This window comes from Citrus sinensis, chromosome 9, assembly GCF_022201045.2.
Source record: "Citrus sinensis cultivar Valencia sweet orange chromosome 9, DVS_A1.0, whole genome shotgun sequence".
NCBI lineage: Eukaryota > Viridiplantae > Streptophyta > Magnoliopsida > Sapindales > Rutaceae > Citrus > Citrus sinensis.
The window spans coordinates 2445245-2458737 of record NC_068564.1 but is presented as its reverse complement, the minus strand read 5'-3'; the positions used below and the strand labels follow the sequence as shown (position 1 = coordinate 2458737).

General features: G+C 35.1%; 2 protein-coding genes and 1 long non-coding RNA gene across 5 annotated transcripts; 1 reads left to right on the top strand and 2 right to left on the bottom strand.

The window, feature by feature from the left end:
• Positions 1–241: 241 nt before the first annotated feature.
• Positions 242–3879, bottom strand: LOC102608192 (transmembrane ascorbate ferrireductase 1). The gene is made up of 4 exons (XM_006490316.4): positions 3515–3879; positions 1226–1274; positions 895–1094; positions 242–710 (listed from the first exon to the last, which is right to left on the bottom strand). The coding sequence occupies exons 1-4, from the start codon at positions 3656–3658 to the stop codon at positions 411–413; spliced, it is 693 nt and encodes a 230-aa protein (XP_006490379.1). The 5' UTR covers positions 3659–3879; the 3' UTR covers positions 242–410.
• A 527-nt stretch (positions 3880–4406) lies between these two features.
• Positions 4407–9769, bottom strand: LOC127900001 (uncharacterized). 2 transcript variants are annotated; one of them, XR_008051906.1, is made up of 4 exons: positions 9640–9769; positions 9433–9541; positions 8730–8804; positions 4407–5306 (listed from the first exon to the last, which is right to left on the bottom strand). It is a non-coding gene; the product is annotated as an uncharacterized LOC127900001 (long non-coding RNA). The 2 variants fall into 2 exon arrangements; XR_008051905.1 differs by lacking the exon at positions 4407–5306 and having other exon boundaries at positions 8395–8804.
• LOC102608477 (uncharacterized) lies at positions 8840–13463 on the top strand. Of its 2 annotated transcripts, XM_006490318.4 has the most exons (9): positions 8840–9026; positions 9134–9285; positions 9457–9657; positions 9756–9878; positions 10022–10059; positions 10193–10262; positions 10429–12441; positions 12693–12772; positions 12938–13463. In XM_006490318.4, exons 2-9 carry the CDS (start codon positions 9214–9216, stop codon positions 13182–13184), a joined length of 2844 nt encoding a protein of 947 aa, XP_006490381.1. In that variant the 5' UTR covers positions 8840–9026; positions 9134–9213; the 3' UTR covers positions 13185–13463. The 2 variants fall into 2 exon arrangements, with proteins under 2 accessions (XP_006490381.1, XP_006490380.1); XM_006490317.4 differs by having other exon boundaries at positions 8840–9285.
• Positions 13464–13493: the final 30 nt, after the last annotated feature.

Sequence of the window (13493 nt, the reverse complement as noted above, 5' to 3'; positions counted from 1 at the left end):
TAAAATGAACTTTCTCTGAGTTCAAAATCCTGGTAAATCTATATTATCCGTATATTGTAATAATTAAAAAAAAAAATTGGAATTTCTTACGCATGTAAGAGCTGATCTTTTAACAAATAATTAGGAATGGATCGAGCCATCTTAGATCTATATGTACATCTGAACTAACATCTCATAATTGAATTAGAAAATGTTTGAATTTTAGTTGATTTGAAATGTAATATTAAAACAGACGAACTAATTGAACATAAACTCCCACCGTAATTGATAAGATGGTCTCGTTTCAAACGTCTACAAACAAAGACTACAATTACATACAAATAACACAACGCATTTTAGCTTTGCATAGGAATTAGGCCGATGACTAACTTAATAGTCAGCATAACGTGTATAATACACAGTTCTCATATTTATATAGCTGAATAGCTGTAGTCATCCTCAGCCGGACCCTGAGAAGCAACAGAGAATATAACAAAGGCTCCATATAAGATTGTGATAACAGCGGTGAAGTTGACAAGCAAAGCCTCAGAGCCATATTTAGCAAGGCCTGAATTCTCCAGGAATGTGAGCTTCTCCAGGAACCCGATGGCTGCATTGGCAACAGCCAGAATGTACACAAACAGCCCGAATAGTACGTGCCATGGAAGCGATTCACTTCTTAGTCCAGTTGATCCTCCAGGATAGAAGAAAATTACAAACCCGTATAACCACTGCAGGTAATATCTATTTTGAGCTCAATGTTCCACGAAATCACAAGAAAGTTTTAATGAATTTAACAAAAAAAAAGTTCCAAATAATGCTATACATGCCGGGTTTGTATCTTATTCAATATGACAGTCACGCAATTTTTTGTGTGGAACTAATTTATGCATGGAAAGGAAGAACGGTCAATACCTGAATGCCATAAAGGGAAATTACGGCAATTCCAAGCCAAGAATGCAAGCTATAAAGATTGACAATGGCGCTCTCGTTATGATATTTGAAAGCAGCATAGATGCCGATAATGCCCAGTATAAGCGCAATAGCATGGAGAACAAGGTGTATCACTTTCTTCACTTCTTTTCTCAAATTAAGTCCTTTGTAACTCATAATGGCTGCAATTTTTGTAGAGTGGCAAAAAGGAAATTATGTGAGAACCTACAAAGTAGAATATGCCCGAGATTGCAAAATGTAACTTGCCAAGTATAGCCATGGTACGGTTAATTGACAAAATTGAATTAATTACCTTCACCCCCAATGATGATTAAGCCAATCAGCATCAGCACAGGATGTAGCTGTAAAAAGAAAAAATAATATAAATAACCATAAACAAACCACTGTTTTAGGGATGTTATTGTTAAATAAACTTAACATATATAATTACTTGGGAGAATGACACTTTCCTTTATTAATTGTAAATTTTCAACGCATTATTTTGTCAATAGCATTAAAACACTAACGAAAAAAATAAACTGCTGAAGCGTAGATATAACCTTTTAATAATTTTAAATTTTACACAAGTTAAATATTTATCACATTTACGGTAATCGTAACTTAGAGAGGTCCTAAATTTTTATATAAGAGCATCACATTTACCATTTGGCAATGCATTTTTCCATTAACGTTTTGACACTAAGGACGTAATAAAATATTATAAGTTTAAGTAAGTTCCAAGCGATAAAAAAAATTATTGGGGGAAAAAAAGTGTCACTACTATCCCATCACCTCAAATTTTCAGCCACATGGGTCGTGGGTCATGGGTCATGGGTCATGGGTAGGTACACAAATATAATAAAATTGTCTAAATTTGACCTGATTCCTCATTTATTTAAAAGATTGCTTCTTGTATGATGCTCTCATGTACGTAGATCTTATTGCAAACAGGTTATCTGGCCGACTTACTAGAAAAGGTAATTACAGCTATCAATTTAATTGAATTCAGATAACAACAAGGTTGAGATATGTACTAAACAAATCTTGACAAAGAAAGACACAGCAAAACTTTCGTTGTCAAAATTTCTGGACAATTAGGCATAGACAAAAATTAGTGAGCGAAAAATTTTGATGATAAATATAAGTTCAATAATTCATTTGACACCACACGAAGACACTGCAGCAGCACGTGAGTGATGGCTCAATAAGTCCAGAATGGATAACCATATCTATACATGACACATGACAAATCTTGGGGTGTTTTATAAGTTCAGTCCAAGAAAAGTGGGTGGCTACTGGCTATGTTGTGTCTAGAGTCCTAATTGTAGTTCACTAATCCTGAATCAAAGCCTCTAATTGATAAGATCCAAGTAAACATCAAAAGATGATGCCAAAAAACTCAGTGCACATTTAGATAGTATTTTCTTTTATTAATTCTTCTTGCTGTAAAGAATTTTCTGGGAAAAGTCTAATAATTGATATATTCTTTAAGAGGAACTATTAATTGTGGTAGCTGGGAAAGCATTAATTTTCAAGAACCTTATGGAATAAAAAACAAGAGTTAGGTACCAATTTAAGCTACAAAAAAGGAGGGTAGCTGATCATGTGAAGGTTAGCTGTGGTTAGTAGTTTATACTACTCCTTTTAAAAATAAAAAGAAAAAATATTACTTTCGCAAATCTAATCTACTGATATAACAAACCATAAATATCTTTAGACTTAGCTGTCCCCATGGTGAACTCACGCCTCTGGCCCTCCAATGGGACCTCAAATTCTTTTGTATAGAGAGTAGATATTTCCCCATATTTATTGGAGCAAATTTTTAAGTTAATACTCAACAAATTTCTTAAGTGTATTACATAAGTATGTATCTAGACTCCCACTAAAATTTAGACCATAAACAACTGAAAAAAAAAAATCATAAATTTATCGGAACCACTTACATCAATTTAGTAAAAAGCAAACAAGAGCTACTAATCTGACTTAACCATGATGTACCATTCAGCTAGTGGATAGTTTTGTTATTATCACTATTCTACCATAGTGTGGTTTGAGTAATAATGCTTAGCAGCAACAAGAAAACTAAACCAAGAATGTGGTAACAAAAAAATAGTGAAAGAAATTCGAAGAGATGATTTTATTTTTATCTTTTTATTAGGGTGAAGAGATTATTTAAGGGTAAATAAGTTCAAAAAATAAAAAAATAAAAAAAACTTGCCACAAGTCAATGGAATGGCTCCCAATACAAACATCACCAAAAAAAGATCCAAATGCAGTTAGAGCATATGGACTTAATTTTCTCCCAGGCACATGAAAAGAGAAAGATAAAATTAACCCTAAAAAAAAAAAAAACTTGTTGAGGACTGGATCGTAATTTTATTCTATGCGAGGAAACAAGTCAACATTCACTTAACCAAACCTCAAAGATGATGATAAGACAAACAGGAGCAAACTCAAATCTTGTTGGACACAAACAGAGCAGAGCAGTTTGATAAAATCAACAGCGACAGAACACAGGACACAGTTGCAGTCATAAACCAGTTTGATAAAAAAAAAAAAAAACGCGAAAAATTCCGTACACCCAGAAAAGAAATGAACTTACATTGAAGATGAGATTTTTATTAGTATCTTCCCATGCTAATCCACCGCGAAAGCCAAGGCACCAAACCAGCACCATAATCGCAGCCACGATGGCAACCGCGTGTGCCACAAACGTGATCGGAAGAGCTTTTACTCCGATAGCCATCTCTCTTCTTCTTCTTCTTCTTCTTCTTTGAGAGGCAGAAGAAAAGCTGCTTACAGAGTTACCAAAGTCGTTGGCCCTTTATCTGTTTCTTTGGCTACGTATGCTGAGTTGTTGTTTCTGTACGAATTATTTTACTTGACTCCGACCGTTGGATGGAGATCTCTGTTTCATCTTGGGTCGGTGCCACGTGGACTTTGCTAATTACTGGGCTGGTTATTCACATTCCACAGCTTCGTGTCTCTTCCTCTGCCTTATAAGCTAACTACTTGGCCTAATTCATGCCCCCACCGCCCCCCCCCCCCCCCCCCTTTTTTTTTTTTTTCCAAACATGCGCCATCAAGATGTTACCCGTGAAATCATTGTAATTTGTACCGTTGTACTCCTTTTTCTAAATAATAATTTTACAAAATTAACCCAAAATAAAGGTTGGAAAAAGGATATTAAGGTTGTGATGAAACGAATTAAGGTTGGAAAAAGGATTTCTTGCTCCCTCATAAATTAGATGCTCAACATGTACATTGATCATAAATTGTTTGTTGATCGTTCGTCGATCTCTTGTTGAAATTACAATAAACTATTTATGAGTATTTATGTTTGAAATGTCAAATTTTAGCTATTCAATTTTATTTTATTTTTTTAAAAAAGTAAGGGGTTAGTTATGTAAATTGACCATAATTTTCCTTATTACTAAACAAGACACTATTGTGTATGTAATTTCAGTTTGATTAGATGCAAAAGAGGAGGAAAATAAAGAAGGAGATAAGGACACCGTGGTGGCTGACAAAAGCAATTAGATTTAGATAGGGCTGGAATCATAACATACTTGTGACAGACACATAAAATTATGTACCATTTAATGAAAGATTGAAAAAGCATAGAAAGAATATATAAGTTTTTGAATGTTGCCATTTAATAATTTTCTTAATTATCATCCACAACTAGTCTTCTGTATTGCTGGGAATGGGCTTCAAAATTCATATCTCCTTTGAGTTGGCTTGGATAATTTGACCCAATCTATTGTATTGCTGTCCTTTTCCGCATTCAAATCAAATTCATTTACCCATACACAAAATAATTTAGATTTAATTGTAAAAAAAATATATGCAGAATGTAAGTAAAGTCAATAGAAATCCCATTTTACTTTATTTGTGTATATATATAACAAAAATGATAAATAGATTGATGAATAAAAATCTACGAAAGGTAAATTAGGATTTTAAAAAGGTGAAAATTTTCAATTGGCGGCACCAGAGAAACGATACGACGCCGTGGTCCGTGCGTTTCGTGACACGCGGACAGCAAGGGCGAAGGGTATGTTATTGTCCGCGGGGGCCGTGGATCTTTTTCACTCTTCTAGAACCCAATTTCGTTTGAAGTCATCGATGACATCACGGCATTTCTCTTCTTTAATTGATGTTAACAGAGATGTGCCATTCGCTTTGCCGTGCTTCCAGAGGATGTGGAAATTTATGGCCATGATTTTGTCATCTTCCTCGTGGACCCTTCTAATCTCCTTCCCCCCCAATCCCCAATACGAGTGAAGACCAATCAAGAGGAATTAGAGAGGATTGCAGATATGCAGTGTTTAGTAGTAGCCAGTAGCCGCATTACAATCTGGATCAGGATTTTCTTCGGATCTGATTATGTCCTGATTAAATAATTTAATTATTGATTAGTTGTTAATAAATAAAAAAATAAAAGAAATTAAATTTTATCCATACACTACCATTAAATTACATATGGTGAAAAATCATTAAAATTTCGATAGTGATCAGATCAGGAGAAGATCATGTTACTTAGAATCTAAACAAATCTTAACTCTTAAGAACTTCTCCATCATAATAATTCTCATAAACATAAATGAAACACCAACCAACACAAAAAAAAAAAAAAAAAAATAGAGTAATAATTATAATAAAATGAGGTTGGATCAGGCTTCACGCTGTGCGATCCTTCGGAAACCTAACCCAAAAATTCTGGGCCAATTGGGATTTGGGCTCGTACGCATCCGAAACCCAAACATTGACCAAGTGGTTGTTCGTATGGACCAACCTTCGCATCCGCACTGATCTCGCAATTCGACTAAAATACTGCGTTTTCAGGGTATCTAATCTTAGATATGTTTTGATTACAAAAATGATTAAATTTACTTATTGACGGCTAAGAACAATTATCGCTGTTGGCAGTTAAATAAGAGACTATTTGTTGCCGTCCGAATCCGGTTGGATTATCATTTGCATATTTTCATAAGAAGATTTCAACATGTTAGTTAGCCAAGACCAAGAGCACATCTCTCTATTGACCTCCGAAGTAAACAAACACTTGGGGACTCCACAAACTTTTGTGTTTCTAAATTTTATACCAAACTCTCCTCCTCCACTCTTACCTTCTCCACCGTGTGACTTTGATCTGATCTAGACATGGCTGACTTTGTTTTCTTTTGTACGTTTTGTTTTGTTTTTCATTTTCATTTTTATTTTTAATTTTGATAATACAATCTACTAATATCCGAATTAAAAAAATCTATTGACCCATACAAATTATAACCTAACACAACCTAGTATCTACTAAACATAAGAAGTTGGAAATTCAAGATCTACCTCCACATTTATAAATATTTACAAAAGAGGATGAGTCATTCATGAAAACTCAAAACTCATTTCTCCATAACAAAGGAATAGCTGGCTTGGGATAGCTTAATGCCTTGACTTCAAGTTCAAACCTCTATGTGTTTGAGATCTAAATGTATTTTTTTTAACAAAAGTCTCTTTATGTTCGATACAAATATAAAATTTGGTTGGAATAAATTGCCGGCATTAGAGACAACAAATTGGCTCAGCTTTAAATAGAAAAATAAAATTAATATAATATAATACAACACAACATGACGATTAAATTGACGAATACGTGTCTATCAAACTAGCTATTTAAACAAGATTACAATTTGACACTGTGAAGTGTCAACTAGACAAATACAACTATACTTGTTTGATACATAAAAATTGCATATGCACTAGATAGTTTAGAAATGAAATATAAAGTTGTTATGTTATTATGAGGAACCAGCATTTTAAACCACACAACACAGAGGCCACACGTCAGAAAGAGACGTGATTTGTCCCAAAGGAGAGGACCGTTTGGATAATTTTCAATCATTTTTCTCCACCACGTCTAGTACCAACTCAGGAATATAAAGTATCAATGAATGAATGATGATTGACAAGCTTTAGGTTTCTTGCCATTATAAGTGGGTACGAGTGGTCCATTTCAGTAATGACGAGAAAAGGAAGCTTCTAGTATGCATTATTAGTTTTATTGCTTCAAATGGCTTTGAATGAAACGTTTTTAAAACTCTATTATCAATGGATAGTGATGATTCAATTTCAATCAATAGTTTTATCCGATATATCGTAAGTAACTAAACTTGTGGTATAATTTTGTTATCATCAAAGGGTAGCATTGAAATTATAAATTAATCAAACATCATAAAATAGCTCATCATTACTTTAGTACTGTTTTCTTTTAAAATAAAATATCTCATATCATGTGAAAAAACATGCTGACACTTCAATGATTTATCACCCCAAATATCCCCAACAATTGTATTAAATTTTTAATTCACTTAATTAAGAAATTGGCTAATTTTATCGCAAGAGTAAAAGAAATTTTACAAATTGTCGGCAGAAACTAATGAAGAGAAGACACTACTTAAAAGATAAGGGAATGCCTCTTTAAGTCTTAACCACTAACACTTTTGATTAGACACTGCTTCATGTTTTTTGTTTCCCCGCCCCCTCCCCCCCCCCCCCCCTCCTTTTAATTTGTCCCTTTGCTTGGAGATGCAAAAAGAAAATTCAATGCATGGATTAATGCCTCACGTAAGGTATATATCTTTCATTCTATACAACTTACTAACTTTTTCCCCCCTTTCTAAATAAGTGTTCTATCAAAAATTTAATTTAGAAAAAAAAAGGTTTACATTAATACTCATATAGTGTGAATAACCATGAAGAGATAGGCATACATCGCACCAATTTTTTGTAATTTGTAGTAGCTCATATTTCTCAAGTATTTTCGAGTTTAAGATGTAATAAAAAAAAATTAGAAATATAAGGAATTAAGAAGGATGATTTTCTTTAATTATCTCATTATAAGAGACAGAAGCACATGATCCCACGTGTTCTCAGACATTTACAAGACAAAGTCGTTGGAGACCTGACTTGCGACCTCAAAAATGGCGTGAAGCATTAAATGGACACATTTTTAGGGCAAACCTGTTCAGAACCCTCAATTGTGCATTAAATAATTTATAAATTACAATGATCCCACTCTGCATGTTGCAATAATGCCACAATAATGACAGTCAGATGCCCTATAGCCTTTTGTTGTTTAGAACATTAGATTAGACCATCCCCACCTCGCATTCAAGCGGTTCCCAGGGGCATACTCTCACCTAACTGTTGTTACAAAATCAAACCACAATTGTGTTTACAAAATTCGTTGCTTGCACCTATTTACCGATATGAGCCCTAAACCTTTTTCTTTTATTTTTCCCTCAACATGTAAAGACACCACATTGATTTGTTTGGTTTGAAGCTAGATTTTTCTTGAAAATTTATAGAAATAGTTTAAAATTATGGGTAATTTAGAAAACTACTCGGCATATCACTTTTTTGTACGCATATTTGTACATCATTATTTGTAGTTATATCGTTATTTCGTTTTTTCATATTTTAACAAAAAAAAGCTGGACATTTTAGATGTAAGTAATTCATTGCACAAGATAAACGGTTGACATGTGACCGCTTATCTAGCACTAAAGATTATTTAGGGCATTTGTGTTTAAAAATTCCCATCTTTTGCTACTATACAAGAAAATGAGAAGTGAGCTACTTTTATAAATTGACATTTAGCTTTAGCGCATTTCTGTATTTTCCTTTGTTTATATACAGCTAGTTACTCGCGTTAATCTTATTTAGAGTGGATATGAATTTCTTGTTAAAATTAAAAGCATAATCAATTATTCAGAATGTTTTCAATAATGAAATATAGCATAAAAATGAATGCTTACTTTCGGTGATGGAGCCATATGAACAAGGCCCTGGGGTCATCTCTATTATTTAAAGCTCTCGCACCTCGTGCCTTACTGCATTAAAAAGAAAACTGAATTATGACTCAGCAATATTCCATGTTCCCTACAGTAATATAATATAGAGCAAGATTAATTTTTACTTGTAATGCATCCATTTTTTATTGACTTTCAGACTTTTAGGTAATCTTCAGTTCTCAATTTGGAACCCCTCTACAGCATTTCTATTATTTTACTCTAAAGGGTCCAGTACAGGATCAGTCTGAGCTGGGTCTTAAGGTTGGTCACAGTTGTAAAGCAATTAAAATTTTGTTCTGTAATACTCATAACACCACTAAATTTTTCTGCAAAAAGTTCCGAATAAGTGGGCATTATCATTTTGCCAGAATGTCACTGAGATGAGAGGAGACTTGTAACCAAGATTCAGCGACAATCACAAGCATTTTTAGGCTTCTAGCAACACAACATGTTCAAGTCGTGGAGAAACGACAAGAACAAGATCAAAGCTGTATTCAAATTGCAGTTTCAATGTAACCAGGTACAAATTTCACAATGCAAGAGCCAAGAATTCGTATTTGTTTTGTCCTAGTTTAGACGTAAATGAATGCTGCCGAAAGCATATAGGCTAGATGATTAATGATTAGATCAAGTAAATTTACAGCTTCAAATGGTTAAAAAGTGTCACCTGGTTTTGTATCCTCATTTTCAGGTGCCGAAGTTGAAAAAATCTGCTGTGATGATATCTCTGGTGCCGGATGACGTTGGGAAGCCGACGTTTAAACTAGAGAAAGTACCTGTTCAAAATGGAACATGTTTGTGGGAAAATCCAATCTATGTTACTGTGAAGCTCATAAGGGAGCCAAAAACAGGATACATCAAAGAGAAAATTTACCATTTTATAGTTTCAACTGTATGCTGTGGAATCATCTCAATTTTCTCAATTTCTTTGGTTCCTTTCCCCTTTCCTGCAGTCTTCGTTGGCAATTCTAATTCTTGTAATTCTTGCAGGGCTCCTCAAAATCTGGCTTTCTTGGCGAAGCTTCAATAGATTTTGCAGATTTTGCCGCAGAAACTGAACCATTGACTCTGTCGTTGCCCCTTAAGTTCGCAAATTCTGGTGCCGTTTTACATGTAAGCATGCACACTCCCACGTACACAAGCAAACACTAATTGAAGGAATTTTAGTCTTGCCTGTGATCATGCTCTGTCCATGTTCAAAGTTTTGTACATATATCTGCTATAACTCCTCCTATTAATGATTATTCTTGAGATAGGTGACAATTGAGAAGATGGATGGGGCTACTGACCAAAGGTAACACGAACATTAACTATTAGCTCGACATTCATCAATCACTCTTGATGTATTTCATTCATATATTTTTCAATTCTATGCTTCCTTCAGCCTTCCTGGATTTGTATCAACAAATTTTGGATTTTCATCTCAGATATATTGAAGAAAATGAAGATAAGGATCAACAAAGCAATTGCAATACACAGGACCAAAATTTTGCAGAAGTAAGGTCTCCCTATCTCCTGTCATCATACGTTCAGCATTTTCTTTTAACAAGAGTTCATGAAATCACAAAGTTCCTACTAAAAGGAACTTTAGAAGTACCAAATTGAAAACACATTGCCTATTCTGCAAGGTTGTAACTAAATGGTTTCTCAATTGTTTCCAAAGGATGCATTGGAATCATGCTGGGACGGCAACTCCGACCAGAATAATCAAGAAGATCCTGCGAGCTTACAGTCACCTCTCAGGCAGAACTCTGTGCCTCAGCAGGGAACAGTTGATGCCATTAAGACCCATAACCACGCACATCGGAGATCAAACACGGACTGGTCAGTTGGTTCAATTTCAGATGGAAGTTTAGCTGAATCCACAAATAGCCCTGATGATAACCTTGGTTCAGATGGTTCTGTTGAGAAACTCAAAAATGAAATAGCTGTAATGATGAGGCAGGTAGAATTATCAGAACTCGAACTACTGTCTCTCCGAAAACAGGTTGCCAAGGAGAGCAAACGGGCACAGGATCAAACAAGACAAATTATTAGCCTTAGCAGTGAAAGAGATGCTCTGACAATAGAATGTGAACAACTCAGGAAACAGAACAGTATTGACATTGCAGAAATTGAAAGACGATTGCAATCTGAGGAGCATTTAAAGTTTCTGCAAGAAGAAATCAGAGAGGAGCTCAACTATGAAAAAGAAGTGAGTGCACATCTTCGGTTGCAACTGGAGAAGACGCAAGATTCAAACGCTGAGTTGATTCTTGCGGTGAAAGACCTCAATGAAATGTTGGAGCAGAAAAATATGGAAATATCTTCTCTCTCCAGCAAGCTAGAAGAAAGTAAACTTGTTAGAGAGGATCAATTAGCTCTTGAAGCATTGGCGAAGGAGAGAAACAAAGATAAGGAAGTAGACATGTTGAAGCAAAAAATCAGAGACCAGGGTGATGAAATACAGTTTTTCAAGAAACATGCAGAAGATTTAGAGATTTACATAAAACAACTGACAGAGGACTGTCAAGTCTTAAAACAAGAAAATCAATGTCTCACTTCAAAGTTGGAGAAAATTCAGCAACAAGAATCAATGAAGTCAAGAGAATGCATAGAATCTTTGGCCACCATAAAAGAACTCGAATCACAATCAGAAAGATTGGAGGATAAGATCAAGCAGCAATCAGAGGAATACTCAGAATCATTAATTTCCATTAATGAACTTGAATGTCAGGTCAAGGAATTGAAGCGAGAATTAGACAAGCAAGCCCAAGAATTTGAAGATGATATAGATGCTGTGACACATGCCAAAACAGAGCAGGAACAGAGGGCCATCCGAGCAGAGGAAGAGCTAAGAAAGACAAGGTGGAAAAACACTGTTACAGCCGAGCGACTTCAGGATGAATTCAGAAGGCTTTCTGTGGACATGGCATCTAAGTTTGATGAGAATGAGAAGCTGGCCATGAAAGCAATGACAGAAGCAAATGAACAGCGTATGCAGAAAGCACACTTGGAAGAAATGCTGCAGAAAGCCAATGACGAACTTAGTTTGATTAAGGATCAAAATGGAGTTAAACTGCAAGAGCTGTCAGATCAACTAGAACAAAAAGATAAACAAATACAGAAAATGTATTTGGAACTAGATCACAGCTCCAGCCAACTTATAGATGAACACAAGAGTGAGGCACAAAAGCATGAAGCTTTGTCTACAGAAATCCACATGCTCAGAACTGAGATAGAGAAGCTTAGAAAGGAGCAGTATAACTTGTCCGAACACGGAAAGCGAAGAGATGACAATAAACCAAAAGTATCAACAGGTGAAACTGATATGCTGATACAAAAATGGAATAGAGAAAGGGATGACCTGGAGAAAAAATTTGCTTCAGCAAAGCAGGAAGCAGCAAAAGCGCATGAAGAATTAATTTCTATGAGATCCTTGAAGGGTGAAAATGAGATGTTGATCGGGAATTTGCAGGCAGAAGTAGAGAATCTTAAAGTCCAGCAAAATAAACTACAAAATAGCTTGATTGAAGAAAAATTGGAGAAAGATAACCTTGCAAAACAAGTATTCCAATTGAAAGATGAGTTGCAGAAGAAAAAAGAAGAAATCAACAGGACAGGTAAAGGACTCAAGAAATATGGTGGTCCAGTTTCAGATGCGCAAATGACATCAATGAAGGAGAGACTGAGAAAGGTGATTGCTCTGCACAATAGTTTTAATCAGAAACTAAATATAATACTGCTTTTAAAAAAAGAATATAGAAAGATTATGTGCACAAGGCTACATACTCAGTTATGCAAGTTAATCACAGTATTCTTACAAAGTTGCCTTTGTCCAATCATCAACTATTTACTTGATCACAAATATTTCTCACCTGTTTTACAAGACAGCTGGCTGCACCTACAAGCATAAGGTTAAAACTGACAAGTTTACCATGTGAACAGGGTCAGAAAAAACTGAACAAAGCTGAGCTGGAAACTTCAGACAACAGAATAGCGGTTGACGAGTACCGGCATATGATCAGGTTAATTTCAAGTTCACTTCTATTTAGTCTCAAATCTTTGCAACTTTCCATCTAGGAACCCCGCATTTACCATGCTCATGGTACATGACACATAGGTTATTAAGAATGTTAGGTATATAGCTTTTAATCACATTGTTGTATTTGCTATTCTTTTTCTATTTGCAGAAAGGGAGAAACGTGCTCTGAGAAAGGAGTGACAGCCCTTGCTTCTCATTCTAGTGATGAGGGAAACTTTACTGAAGTATTAATGGAAGTGTCATTACTGAAAGAAAAGAACAAACGCATGGAAACTGAGCTGAAAGAAATGCAAGAGAGATATTCAGAGATAAGTCTAAAATTTGCTGAGGTTGAAGGTGAAAGGCAACAACTTGTAATGACTGTAAGAAACCTCAAAAATGGTAAAAGGAATTAGAATTTCCAAAGATGCCACAGTTCAGATGCTCCAAATCATCCATGGGTGAAGTAGTTCAATCCTATGTGAAGCAAATCTAGTTGAGATCATCATGCCAGAGTTTAATGAAGAGAACTAGATATCGTGTCAATCACTCAAAACATTTTTCTCCCATGTATTTGTAGGAACATTAGGAAATCTGAATCTTGATATATATGCTGTCAGTGGAAGTGGATAAAAGGCCCCCAATTCAATTACAAGGCTCCGTGCAATGCAACTAAACCAGCTTAGTTCTTCATAGATTTTTGTCTTTGTCAATAGCAAAACATA